We start from the raw sequence: 15,000 nt of genomic DNA, 5'->3' as shown, positions 1-15,000 counted from the left end.
AAACAGCTCACACCGCTGATAAAAGTTGACTAATTAGTTTAATTAATTAAATTTTGTGTTCGTAAAAGCACCAAAACACACACACAAGTCAGAGTTTATGACTCAATGCAACATTAACCAGACGTACACCATGCTCTCAGTGAGGAACGTGTATACTGTGGTTTATTACAGTGTACTGTGATGATGGAACTACTTTACTTCTACTGAGTGGAAAGAAGATTAAAGGCTGTACTTTAAATATCAAATATTTTAATTGTATTTGATACTTTTGTCTGTGTTGTGCATTGAAAGTCTGATAATGTACTTTATATCCTTTATATTAGCAACTCTTTTACTACTTATTTACACGAAGACGCACCTACACATGCATGTATTTTATATATACACACATCCTTTCATTTCGCCTGACTTTTCAGATGGGATCAGAATCAGGTGTCGTTTAGAAAGTCACAGTTTGAAAGCAACACTTCTCGTACCAAACAGCATAAAAGGAACATAAAGGAAGGAGAGACTGGCTCGCACTCGCTGAATGTTTGAGGAAGGAGCCAGGATTGAACCAGTTGGAGGAGGAAACAGCTAGCTGACACACTGATTCAGAGAAGAGGAAGGAGAGAGAGAGGCACAGCAACACACACGCACACGCACACACACACACACACACACACACACACACACACACACACACACACAACCAACAATATGGAGAAAACTGACTCACAGCCAGCTGGGACACAACATCACGAGGTGGACGCACAGTTTTGGAGGAAAAAGTCACATTTCAGCCAGAGGAGTGAAGGGGAATGAAAACAGCCAACCAGAGGCCAGACGCAGACAGAGAACAAGGAGAAAAGGGGGGGGGGGGGGGGGGGGGGGAACTCTGAGCACTAGTCAGAATGAAACACACAAACACACACACACACAGAAAGTCAAACACACACACACTCTGGCTGGCCGGCGTGGAGGTGAGAGGGGCATGCTGACGAGGCGAGACTGAGAATGAGCCCATAAATCCTGCTGTCAGCATCAAAGGAAAGCAGACAAGACCCAAGAACACCTCGAAGCCTGACCCCCCTCCCCCCCAGCACACACACACACACACACACACACACACACACACACACACACACACACACAGAAAAACACACACACATTGAGAAACGCATACAGGGGAAATGGAACACTGTGTAAATGACTTGTACCACTTAAGGGGTCATGCTTGTGTGTGTGTCCTTGCGAGACAGTTGCTGTGAATGTTGATGTGTGTGTTGCATGTGTTGAAAGTGTCTGTGTGTGTGTCTGTCTGTGTGTGTGTGTGTGTGTGTGTGTGTGTGTGTGTGTGTGTGTGAGTGTGTGTGTGTGTGTGTGTGTGTGTAGTCTGTACATGTATGAGCAACAACAAAGTGTTGAAGTATGAAATATTCATCCCTCTGCACTGAAGTTCAAAGTGTTCCCAGACTGGGTTTTTTCCAGGTTGACAGACAGGTAAACACAGACAGACCTACAGACAGTGAGACCTACAGACAGTGAGACCTACAGATGGACAGACAGACAGGCGGGTGGACGAAAACATAGAAACGACAGAAAGTCAGAAGGACAGATGGTGGAAAGTTATACCTGCACTGTTGTCTGCGGCACCATGTCAAGTGGTTGAGTAGATGGATTGTTGGAAGTTTGATTGATGGATGAATGGAGGGATGGTTGGTTAGATGAGTGGATGAGTGTGTGTGTGTGTTGGAGGGTTCGGGTGGTGGGGTGTAGAGGGGGGGTGGGTATAGGATTTATCAACAGGAGGAAAGAGGAAAACAAGAAAAAAAAAACATGAAACAGCTGTGAAACAACCACACAAAATGCCATTTTTCCTTCATTGTGTTTCTTCAATTCTTCTGTTGCTGTCAGCGTTGAGTGTGTGTTTAACATTCACACACATGCAAACACACACTCAACTCACACAGTCCTTGACTGCTCCAGCTCAGTTTGTGTATTGAGGGAAACAACAGCAAAGTAGTAACTTGAATGGTGTTTGTTTTTCCACTCCATTACTAAGCTTCTCGCATCTCTCTCGTTGGCAAGTGTGTGTACAAGTGTGTAACTCAGATGGTTTTACCTGTGAAAGTGTATATTCCATTCAGCCGGACGGAGTCTGATGGAGTAAGGGCGGAGGCGGGGGAGGAGTAGGAGGGATTGGCGGTGGAAGGAGCGATGCTTGCGGAGGAGGGAGGAGTAGGAGTTGGGGATGAGGAGGGAGAGAGTGGCAGGTCGGGGAAGAGGGCGTTGGAGAGGGGGGTGGTGGAGAAGTCGGAGATGGTGGTGGAGGGGGTGGGAGACGGGGAGGAGTCGGGGGGGGAGGTGGAGGCGAGGTCAGGAGGGGAGGAGGAGTAAATGGAATCAGAGCCGGAGCCAGAGAAGACGTCAGGAAGAGAGGAGGGGGGGAGGGAGGAGGAAGATGGAGAGGTTGGAGAGCCAAGGAAGGATAAGGTGGTGTCTGGGAAGTCTGGGTCCATGGGATCTTGGGAGGAGGAGTAGGAGGAGGAAGATGAGGTGTAGGAGGAGGAGAAGGAGGAGGAGGAGGAGGAGGAGGAGGAGGAGGAGGAGGAGGAGTGGACATGAGCAAGCAAAGCGCAAAAAATAACCATGGATCGAACGGACGGGACACATGAAAGTGAAAGGGAGAGAAGCGCAAGAACGAGCGAAAGCGGTGGTTGGATGGTAAGCGGTGGCGGCGGCGGTTATGGTGGCGCGGATGGATGAGAAAAAAAAAAGCAACAAATGTAAGAGGAAACAAACGAAAGAAAATCAGAAGAGAAAAAAGATGGAAGAAGAACAAGCAAAAGCCACAACAAACCACAGAAATAACGAAACGTGATGAAGAAAAGTAAAAGAAGAAGACATCCCCATCGTTCTCTACATCAGGCCCGCTCTTCCCGCTCTTCCCGCTCTTCCCGCTCTTCCCGCCACACAACACACGTCTCTGTTTTTATTCCCTTTTTGCACTTTTCCTTATTACCTTGCACCAGCAGTTTGTACTCCCCCTGGCTGTTTCCTATGCCGTTGTCTGCGTCGCAGAGGTAGACGCCATTATCTGATTTGTTGAGCAAATCGAAGCGCAAGAAAGCACCGTCGATTTTGGCCAGCGGGGGGAGCTCTCCATCCTTCTTCTCCCACATGTAGGAGGTGGGCCTGTTGAGACGGGACAGAGAAACACAAAGAATGAGAGTCCTGACTTGAACTGTACAGTTTTCCACACACAAAAAAAGTATAGCAAGTAAAAGTAAAAATCAAAAGAGGGGTGAAGTGATGAGAGGAGAAGGGAGCTGTGACAAGTGCTGCAGGACAAAGAAAGAAGATGAAATGATCAAGGGAGAAGTGGAGATGGGAAGAGAAAAATGGTGGGAGGAGAGGGGAGGCTGGGAGGAATGATGATGGAAAAAGAAAAGATAAAAGCAGAGGAGGAGAGCAAATAAGAGAAAAAGATGGATATCACGGTGAGAAAGGGACTGAGGGAGAAGGGGAGAATGAACGATGGAGAGGAGGAGAGGGCAGAGAGTCGATGGAGGAAACGATGGAAAGAAGGATGGCGTTGGGAGGAGCGGCGAAGAAGAGAAGAAGAGATTAAAAGAGATGGAGGGAGAAGAAGACAACAGAACAAAGATCAGCATTTCAAATCAGCCTGTGTTAAAAAAAAAAATCCATTCTGCATAACAGATTGTGTATGAGAGAGAGATAGCGAAGACGTGTCTTGATAAAAGAATCAATTATGTAAATGTTGGAGTCCTTAAGCACTTTACAGTAATTACAATGACGGGGAGACTGGAACGGGGACAGACCTGGATGGGCTGGACTGATTAATCGCTCTTGGAAATGTGTAAGAAAAGAAAACCTCTGCGACACCTAAAGGTGCAATCCGTACACTCCTGAAGGAGGCCAGGTGGCTCTTTGTGGTTGTACAGTAACGGTCATTTTAAAACGATGTTTCTAAAAGACGTAAACTATAATAATTACATCTGTTGTTGCTGCTGGGTAAAATTCTCAAACTGTGAAAGCTAATGAAAAGCATCGTCCGCTCCTTCGACACTTGGGAGACGGTGGACTTAACTGGGAAGCTCAAAGTCTTCATTATGTGTCATTTTAGGGAATATAAATCCTAACAAAAGATCTCTAGTGTACCGTCAGCTGTTCGGAGCAAAATGCATATTCAGCCGTACAAGCGTATCCTGCACACATTTGGCTACATCATCTGCTAACCTGCAATAAAATGGAATCAGCTGTTGTATTACACTGCCTCCAAATGCTAGATGATATGCAATTAACTGAGCAATTAACTCCGCATTCACAGACTGTAACTAGTGTAGTGTTTCACACGTAATGCTAAAGAGTCAATCTTTGTTACACAGCAGGTATTTTACGTGCAGGAAGCTGATTGGTCAGACTACGCGGATAATTCCCACCGTGCACGTCTGAAGTCTGTGTTTTATTCTTGGCTATGAGCTGCAGCTTGGGTGGAAACTTTTCAATTAGCACGCATGCATTAATAAACACCGCACACAAGTCATGATACGCTTGAAGACACTCTTTATTGCCATTATGGGTACTTTGATGCTGCATATTCCTCTCTCTCCCAGCTGTAATCATTATCACAGTAAAGAATGCGCTATGGGGTTGTTTTCGCTAAATTATAAATGTAAGATTTACTAAATTATGTTAATGTCTCAAATCTTTGTAATCCAACCCTGATCTGCTTCTACCTATATGTTGTCTGATACGATTAAAGGATGAGTACGGGTTGTATTGTTCTTGTGTTCAACACATCCCTGAGAAAACGTATGTAAAGCAACAATGGACAAATGACTAATTAGCTGACTCTGCAGATATACAGAGTGTTTAAGCCTTTTGGTTTCACAGTTAACGGGTTCATTATTGAGAATCAGTCAGTTGTCAACAGTAACATCAGCTCTGATCAACCCACTGTCACTCCAAACAGCAGAAAGACAAAGTCAGCGGCTTCCCTGTGGAGTCAGTGGAGACCGAAGAGAAGCTAAGAGGAGAGTCACAATTATAGCTGAATGCTAATGTAGCTCCCTGTCTGCTATGTGTGTAAATAAAACACCGTTTGCTCTCCATAAAAACTTTATAAGGTGATAAACAACATCTTGTGTTGGCCCCTATGCGGCCAAAAACATCAAGTAATGCAGGTTTAAAGACGTGTCGTTTACATAAAGGCTGAGAAATGTCTTAAAACAGGTAACAAGGCGACTCAAAGAGGAGTAAGTAGTCCCTTGGTAGGGGACTATTTTCAGCTGCGGATTAATACACATGTGGTGCACTCGTTAAAGGTCGCAGCGTGGATCACACAGCAGACGTTTGCTACACAGGCAATACTTTTAGTTTTGTATTTTCATGGGGCTTGTTAACAATATCCACATTTAAAAAGAGAAATATAGAGTGTTATCAGATTACAGATTACTGTAATCCTGTGACATGTCACCTGCTGTTTTCTCACCGTGGCCGTGACCTTGCACACACACACACACACACACGCAGGGAAGCTTGCACGCAACAAGTCGACGTTGTGCACGGCTTCTTAGCAGTACATGTGTTACAGTAAGTGAACAGTCTTGGTTAAATGATTCAGAACTTTGATGCAAGCACTCGTGGGCCCCCGCTGATTGAATAGATAGGAAGTATAATAGAGTGTACAGCGCACATTCCTTTCTCTTCTATTAGAAAGCTCTTGCTGCCGGGCGTCAAGGAAACACAGCATAGAATTTGACACGGTAAGTTATTCTTTTGAACCTGACAGGATGTGACCACGGAGAGAGAAGTGTGTATCGTGGAATAGAGTGTGGCATTCATTGAGTGTGATTGGGGAGGGCAGCTCAAGGGGAGGAGAGGGATGCTGGGTGTATCGGAGGAAAGGTGTCGTCGCGGTGATTGGGTTTTGACTGACAGCTGCGGGGGCAACCTGTATCTGATTTGATTGGACACTAGCTCATCCACAAGCGGCGGTGCACACAGCTGAGCATGCTCCCCGTCTCTCGCCCTCTCTTGCACACACACACACACACACACACACACACTTTCTCTTGTTTGCTCTCCCTCTCTCTGTCTTAGTCATTCGCTGCTTGTCACCAAATTTTTCTGTCTCCTCTCCGCCCACGCTTCTCTCCTCTTCCCTCTCCTGTCAGGTTGTTTTCTTTTCCTCTATACTTCTCTTCCCCCTTGTCATTTCTTTCGCAGCGATCTCACAGTTGCTCTCTTCTCTTGCCTTGTTTTTCTTTTTACATACAGTCTCTGCCACTCAGCATACACTTCTATCTAAAGCCTCTGTGTGTGTCCTGAACCCAGCGGCAGCTGAACCCTGGACTCTTGTACTGCCACGGACATTTTGAACTACATATAACTCTTTATTACCCCCCAACATACATTATGTAATGAACCCTGGGCCGTGGCGCACTGTTCACGCCTTGCTTTTCTTCCGACTATAATTTATCGACCCCCCCTTGCTGCCTTTTAAAGCACATTCATGCCATGACAGTCACCTCCTCCTGCCCCACCCCTTAGCTGTTCCACCTGCCAATCAAACTAACCGGCTAGTCTTATTCCTAGCCACTCCTGTGATGAGCTGACATGAGGGTGGAGAGGGGAGAAGAAGAGAGGGGGGTGACAGGAGAGCAGAGCGGGAGGTGGAGGAGGGAGGGATTGAGAGTATAGGGGGGGGGAAAGGTGCGAGGAGAGATAGAGGAGAGTTATAGGAAAGGACGAGGAGGAGGGCGAGGAGGCATCGTGACAAGACGGAGAGGAGCGAACGAGCCGTGAGTGACACGGCGGCCGAGAGATATGCGATGATGGAGGGATGCAGGGAGGCAGGGAGGGGAGGGCCGGGGGTTGGAGGAGGGGAGGAGAGTGGATCGATAGGGCTGGTTGGCTGAAGGTTCATCTATAATGCAGAAAGGCCGGGGGAAAGAGTGTGTTTGTGTGGGAAGGATTTAAGGGTTTGCAGTTTGTTTTCTTGTCTGCGAGTATCAGAAATATTGTGTACACACTGTATCAGCGAACACGCAAGAGCTTGTTCAAGCAGGTGTTTTTTAACTGCGCCCGTGTGTGTGTTTACGTACGGTGTGTGATGTTTGAACAAATGGCTACTCGCAGGAGAAGGTGTCAGAGATTAAACATGTTAATGTGTGACGCTTACAAGCGTGTGCAGTACTGTCAGTGCTGCTACCTGCACATGCATCGTGTGTGTGTGTGTGTGTGTGTGTGTGTGTGTGTGTGTGTGTGTGTGTGTGTGTCTGTGTGTGTGAGTGTGTGCGTGTGTGTGTGTGTCTGTGTGTGTGTGTGTGTGTCTGTGTGTGTGTCTGTGTGTGTATGTGTGTGTGTGTGTGTGTGTCTGTGTGTGTGAGTGTGTGTGTGTGTGAGTGTGTGTGTGTGTGTGTGTGTGAGTGTGTGTGTGTGTGTGTGTGTCTGTGTGTGTGTCTGTGTTGTGTGTGTGAGTGTGTGTGTGTGTGTGTGTGTCTGTGTGTGTGTGTGTGTGTGTGTGTGTGTGTGTGTGTGTGTGTGTGAGTGTGTGTGTGTGTCTGTGTGTGTGTCTGTGTGTGTGAGTGTGTGTGTGTGTGTGTGTCTGTGTGTGTGTCTGTGTGTGTGAGTGTGTGAGTGTGTGTGTGTGTCTGTGTGTGTGTGTGTGTGTCTGTGTGTGTGAGTGTGTGTGTGTGTGTGTGTGTGTCAGTCTGTGTGTGTGTGTGTGTGTGTGTGTGTGTGTGTGTCTGTGTGTAGTTGTTGGTGATGTGCAGTGTGTTGATGTGTGTCTGTGTGCGTCTGTGTGTTGTGTGTTGTGTGTTCTGTGTGTGTTGAGGTGTAGTGTGTGTGTGTTGTGTGTGTCAGTGTGGTGTTGTGTGTGTGTGTGTGTCTGTGTGTGTGTGTCTGTGCTGTGTGTGTGTGTTGTGAGTGTGTGTGTGTGTGTCTGTGTCTGTGTGTGAGTGTCTGTGTGTGAGTGTGTGTGTGTGTGTGTTTGTTTGTGTGTGTCTGTGTCTGTGTGTGTGTGTGTGTATATATGTGTGTGTGTGTGTGTGTGTGTGTGTGTGTGTATAATGATTTGTTTGTGATTTGTGTGATCTTTCCAGTAACCAGTAATTTTGGGTAATTTACTGGACATAATAATATTATATTAAGAAGTCACACGTAGTTTAAGTCGGGGGGGTGAGCGAGGACATCATCACCGGCTGAGAAGAGACAATACAAAGACTAAAAGCTCTCAGAGAGACAGAACATAAACCCTTAATTAAGTGGCCATCCAGAAAATGTCCTCACCAGAAATGTAATGAATGTTCAAATGCTCAAAGAAACCGACCTTGTGCGGCACCGCCAATAAGCAAAGGTGGAAGCAGCGTGATATTATAGCATCTGAAAACGTGTGTGACCTTGGCTCCTAACACAGCGGCGCCTCTCCAGAGAATGCACCTCATCAGTCCTCTTACTGCTGTCAAAGCTCTCGTAGCTCTCTATTCATCGGCTCAGAGAATAAAACCTTCGTTATGTTGCAAACTGTAAATGTTGCAACACCTTGTTTTGTAATTTTATATTGTTTGATTGTAATTTTTATGCTGTTTTATTAAGTCAATAACCTAACTAATAATTGTCAGTCGGCAGCTGAGTGTGTGTGTGTGTGTGTGTGTGTGTGTGTGTGTGTGTGTGTGTGTGTGTGTGTGTGTGTGTGTGTAGGTGGCGTCTAGACGGTGCTCAAATCAGTGAGAGTGTGTGTGTATACATGCATCCAGGCAGACACGGTGTGACTGAGACACGCCTGTGTGTGTGTGCGTGTGTGTGTGTGTGTGTGTGTGCGTGTGTGTGTGTGTGTGTGTGTGTGTGTGTGTGTGTGTGTGTCTTACTCAGGGTTGCCGTTGCCCAAACACTGAAGATGAAACTTCTCTCCCTCTTTAGGCAGATTGCTCTCAGGCAGGATCTGCACATTAGGGGAATCTGTACGTGGAAGACAAACACAAACACAAACACACACACACACACACACACACAGACACACACACACAGACACACACACAGACGCAGAGTGTAGTTACATAACACAGAACTCACGACCGTACAAACATGCACACAGCAGCGGCAGTCTCATTCAACCCCGTCTCATATCTACTCCCATCTGCATCATGTAGGCGTCACCATCTCTCTGCCTCCCACAATGACATAACCCCCCTTACACAACGACATCACTTTCCCAACGGCGATGCAGTATCTGCGTCTTGCCCACAGGGGGGCAGCACTGACACAGACGTGGCTCCATTTATAGTTTCATTTGAGATCCTCTTGGACTCTGGGCAAGTGCACCAGCAGAGGAAGGTTACATTCCTGTGTGGTCATTATTACGGGCAGCTAATGTGAAATTATTGGAGCAGAGATCAAACTGCAAAGGGGGGTGGGGGGACTGTTCCTCTACTGCCTCATAAAAGAGAAGAAGAAGAAATAAAAAGACAGAAGGTTTTACATTTCCCTCTCACATCTGTCCTCTCCTGCCCGTCTCTTCCCCCAGCATCCTCCCGCTAACTCCCTTTCCCTCCCCACTCAGCCCCATTTCCCAGTTGACTCACACAACACCCGCAGAGCGTGCTCGCTCCTCTTGTCCCCCGGGGCGAGAGAGGGATGGTCGACCGCACAGGTGATGAGGGCGTTGTCGTCACTGCGGCTCACCTCCAGGGTGAGCTCGCTGCTCACGTTGTATGTGGGATCGTCTGGAACGGACTCCACCACGTCTGGACGTCCTGAGGTGGAGAAGGGGGGGGGGAGGGGACAGTCATGAGGAAGGTGTCTGCATGTTAACCAGGGACTAGAACAACACTACGCAGTTTCACACACACACACACACACACACACACACACACCACACTTTCCTTTTACTGTAGGATGTGGTGGGTTCATGTCGTAGAACCGTGCAGAACGGCAACGACCCCCATTTGTTCCCACTAAATGAAAAATGCCCTTTCTGTGCAGTTACCTCGTGCCCCTGGGTGTTTTGTTCTGCTATCTCTCATTATATGCCACACACACTGTTAGTCTAACATTGAATTTACTCACATTTATAGCAATTTGGCTCCTTTTCTCTCACTGAAAGGATCCTTTTATTTTCTGCTGACTCATTCGATGAAGTATAAAAATGTTTTACCCGATAAAAATGTCATCACAGATTTTAGGACGACCCTAAAACTTGCCTTCGTGTAAAACCTGCAGGTTTATCTTTGCCTTCAAAGTAACCGGGACTGTTTGTGTCTCAAAAATGTGGTTTTTATGTGTTGTATTAACAGTAATCACATTTGTATAATGTATTTATGTTTTAAGTCATTAATCAAGGTCTTTTTAAATGTGAGCATTTCTCTGTTTTACTTCTTTATACATTGAATATCTCTGGGTCGGTCAGACCAAAGCAGACATTTGAAGACACAATCTTGGGCTCTAGAAGTTATGATGGTCAATTTCCTCTCTTTTCTGATATCTTACATCTTAAGATATTAATGTATTAATCAAAACGAGCTAATCTGGAGATGAATCAACGATGAAAACAACCGTTAGCCGCAGCTCTGAATCTGTTCCATTTTCCAAAGTGCTTTAATTGTCGTCGCACTTCTAAAAGGGTAAATACAACAAATCAGTTTCGACTACGTACGTAGGTCATCAGATCCTTTCAGCAGCCTTGTTCACCAGGAAACATTTTAATCTCGAAAGCTAATTCTCGGCATCTTCAAAAGCCGCAACAAGTCAACGTTGCGTGTTGGCTGCTCCGAACGGAAGCGAGAGTTGACTGAACATGTTCAGTTCCTTTCAGTGCCCAGAACTCCTGTAATGTAACATCAGTAAACTGCAGACAGCACGCTCATGTTTACTAACCAGGCCAGCGTGTGATGTTTTATGCTGAAGGACACCAAAGGGACGAGAGAGGCCAGAGATCTAATGTTGCTCCGGCTTTCTCTGGACGTGCTTGCTTGCTGTTGCTTAGGAGACAGCTTGCATTTGCATTACTGAGGGCGGAAAAGGCAGCTATGCCCAAGAACAGACTTTTATTTTTGGCAAATAAAGAGAATCTACAGCATCCTAACTTCAATCTGTTCCAGCCATATTTGTGTTATCTCCAGTGATGAATCAGGTCTGTTTTTATGATGTAAGTTTTAAGTAATAATATGCACATTTTATAGAGCGAGACGCTTCCATTTGATGTTGTGTTTCCCTTTTCTTATTTTATTTACACGGCAGCCTGTGCAGGATAAAAAGAACTGGGCAGGTACAAGTGGGTCTGTGCAGCAGCAGCAGCAGCAGCAGCAGCAGCAGCAGCAGCAGCAGCAGCAGCAGCAGCAGCAGCAACAGCAGCAGCAGCAGCAGCAGCAGCACAGCAGCAGCAGCAGCAGCAGCAGCAGCAGCAGCAGCAGCACAGCAGCAGCAGCAACAGCAGCAGCAGCAGCAGCAACAGCAACAGCAGCAGCAGCAGCAGCAGCAACAGCAACAGCAGCAGCAGCAGCAGCAACAGCAACAGCAACAGCAGCAGCAGCAGAAGCAGCAGCAGCAGCAGTAGCAGCAGCAGCAGCAGCAGCAGCAGCAGAGTTAGACAAAGTATGAAAGCATAAACACAACGGAGACTGTCATCCGGAGATCGCACTCTATCGTAACCAAAAAAAAAACATAAAACGGGGTGGTCAGACCATGAAAGTGGTTGGTGAATCTTGGAAACTGGACCAGAACCTTATCACTTTCTCTTGCATGGAGTGACACACACACACACACACACACACACACACACACACGGGCATGCACACACAAGCATGGGCACATGTAGGTCAAGCTTATGAATAACATATACACAGAGGAAGCAGAGATAGTGGCAGGGGAGAAGATTGGAAAACACACACTCTTCCAAACACAGATATCTCAGTCGCCTCTTTCCCTCCCCCCCTTCCCCCCCCCCTCCTCCTCCTCCTCCAGAGAACTCTTCAAATACCACTGAATCTAATGACATCTCTCTTTTCATTATCATAACCAGTCCTCTGACCCACAGAGAAAATTAGTTTACTTTCCAGGTGCATTTCAATAATCCTACGCCACTCAGAGACTTTTCGTCACTGTCTGCCTCCCCCCCCCCTCTCTCTCCCTCTCTCTCTCTCTCTCTCGGCACACACACACACACACACACACACACACACACACACACACACACACACACACACACACACACACACACACACAGACAGTATAGCCTTTATTAAAGACCATGTATTTCCAAAATCGAACCTGGTAATGAAAGAATCCTGTTTGTTGACTCACTGACGCCTGTGTACAGTATTTTTCTAAATCACACAATTGAGTTTTAATATGACTTTTTTACGGGCCCGAGGGGTCATGGAAGTGACTTGTCAGATTCATTAAGGAAAAAAATAATATTCATCAGTTTAAATGGTTTTTCCCAAGATAGCGATGATGCACATTTCCCTGTAATTCACATTTCCTCAGTTCATTATTAGATAATCAGCGTAGATTTGCATGTCAGCTGCTGCGAGCGGAGCAACGAGCAAATCGGACTGGAGCAACAGGTTGTTTTACACTGGATTAGATACAAGCTAACTGACTCCTCTTAAAGGGCCAGTTCACCCAAATTACAAAAGAAAAGCTTGGTTTAGAGCAGGGGTGTCAAACTCATTTGAGTTCAGCGGCCACATGCAGCACAATGTGATCTCAAGTGGGCCGGAGCAGTAACATCACAGCATAATAACCTGTAAATAACAACAACGCTGGATTTGGATCCTCTGGCGGGCCGGTTTTGGCCCCCGGGCCGCATGTTTGCCACCCCTGCTGTAGAGCTTGGTGCTGATAATTTTATGCGTTTGTCAGATATTTATCTTTGATGTTTCTGTCTCTAAAATGTGAATGGCAGTGCACACAGCAGTGTGAATGTCCCACAGAGAACCGGCTGTGAACATGTTTCTCTGTTAGAGGAACCAGGATGTTGTTTCTGTAAACAGAGGCTCCTGCTGAATCTTTCAACGCTGTGAGCACCGAAAACTAAATTATATCTCGGAGACATGTCAAAAACCTGCACGAATAAAAGTGAGAATAGGTCATTTGGGAGAACCGACCCTTAAAGTGTATTTAAAGCTAGAATCGTTTTTATAGTTTGTCTTACAGGACTACGTGAGAGGGATGATTCGTAGTGATTAAGCAACAGAGCATCATCTCCTGACTGGACACTTCCCCTCAGCTCTACGGAGCTGTTCAGTGTCTTTCAGCTCATTATTTTGGTTTTCACGTGGACAGCTTTACTGTTTCGTTTCACTCTCGCTGCTCTCGTTATTTCCAGAAGCAGCAGGGAGCTGTTTTCAGCTCCAATAAACCAACTGTACACTACCTGTCCAGCTCCAGCCCGCAGACACACACAGTCAGCTGGCTGGTGAACATGGTGGAGCATTTTGCGCGGTAGATGTTTCAGATAGTACAATCATGCAGGGGAACTGGCTGGATCTCTACATATAAAAGAAGACTGTAGAACGGATCATGCGCCAGAAAATATGATGTGGAGCCGATCGTGTGGAGGTAAAAATAAAAGGTGTGAGATGGTTGTTCAGTGTTAAATACAAATGACTCACTGCAGTCATCAGCATAAATTAAACGTCAGACATGTTTGCAGCTAATCACTTATGTAAACCTTTGTATTGTTTAATACTACGTCCACAAATGTGTTATTTAAACACCATGTGTCACTTTGACGTCCTTAAGTTTGAATGTTTACAGCATTATTTTATCATATTGCCTTGTCACATGATTTATTATTATTAAAAGCAGTTATAAAAATACCAAATTATTGAAAAGAACATGAATATTCAATGATATTGTTTTCCAGCATTAGTGGAAGTGTGTGCGGCGTTCTCCTTTAATATTTAAGCTACTATATTTAATACTCCAGAACCTGCTCAACATTTAATGGGATGCCAGTACTTTTTTTTATTAAAACTGGGAAACCTGCACATGGTGGAGACTAACTTCTCCCAAGGTGGTGCTGATGATGCTTCAACCCTCCGGCGTACAATCCACCATTAAACAATCATATTAGGAGAATCACACAACTGGATGCAGCAATTACAGCGTCCAGCTTGTTTCGGGTCTGTCAGGCTGGAGAAGTGAGAAGTGAGAAGAGAGCACAGTTTCTGGATTACAGCTCAAACATGTGTCACTTAATCGATTATTGGATGGAACCAAAATCATTTAGTCTCATGATGAGATGTTAAATGTTGTTTTTTGTATTGTCATAGACGTGAATATATCAGAGCTTCAACTGAAGGAATGAGAAAATATTAAAGTTTACTGGTAAAAATTCAAAAGCAATCAGCGGAGACAAGGAAGTCCTGGAAACATTTTGATATACGTGTGAAATTATCCATGCAAATTATATATATTTTTAAATTTATAAAGTATTTAAATTATTATTTTGCAAATTCAAATTCTGTTATTTTATCTGCTATTGTAATTCAGCTATTGTTATACAATTTTAATTCTGCTATTTTATATTATTTTAATTCTGCTATTTTATCTGCTACTTTAAATAATATTTTATTTTATTTTTATAATAAATATAATTTTATAATAACTCATTTACATCATCACTGTGATTATTGTACTGTTAATGCTCTTATTCTGTACTAAGTACTAATTGTTATGTTTTTGAAGCACTTTGTGCTGCAATTCTTGTATGAAAGGTGCTATACAAATAAAGCTTATTATTATTATTATTATTATTATTATTATTATTATTATTATTATTATTATCTTTAATCAATTTATAATTCAAGACATTTATGAGGTTAAAAGGCCAACATCTCAAAAGTTAGTATTTGGAGCGTGTCGCCGTTTCATATTATTGTTGATGGGCTTTTATTTTGAAAAGCACAACAATTCTTACGATGATGAATCAATAACTGCATTAATCTTCACGTTCAGCTCCGTTCTGGATGGAAAACAACGTAA

The 15,000-nt window shown here is 44.9% G+C and overlaps 1 protein-coding gene across 2 annotated transcripts in view; it reads right to left on the bottom strand.

Moving 5' to 3' along the window:
• cadm3 (cell adhesion molecule 3) overlaps window positions 1-15,000 on the bottom strand; it is an 80,562-nt gene that overhangs the window by 9,258 nt on the left and 56,304 nt on the right. The window contains exons 6-9 of one of the 2 annotated variants that reach the window (XM_029453804.1): window positions 9,594-9,764; window positions 8,880-8,970; window positions 3,005-3,177; window positions 1,615-1,626 (exon numbers count right to left, since the gene is read on the bottom strand). In XM_029453804.1, coding sequence (XP_029309664.1) covers window positions 1,615-1,626; window positions 3,005-3,177; window positions 8,880-8,970; window positions 9,594-9,764 — 447 coding nt within the window. The remainder of the gene's footprint in view (window positions 1-1,614; window positions 1,627-3,004; window positions 3,178-8,879; window positions 8,971-9,593; window positions 9,765-15,000) is intronic. The other variant, XM_029453805.1, reaches the window with a different exon arrangement.

The sequence above is a fragment of the Cottoperca gobio genome, chromosome 17 (assembly GCF_900634415.1).
Source record: "Cottoperca gobio chromosome 17, fCotGob3.1, whole genome shotgun sequence".
NCBI lineage: Eukaryota > Metazoa > Chordata > Actinopteri > Perciformes > Bovichtidae > Cottoperca > Cottoperca gobio.
Note: the sequence above shows the minus strand (reverse complement) of the source record. Positions and strands in the feature narration are given on the sequence as shown.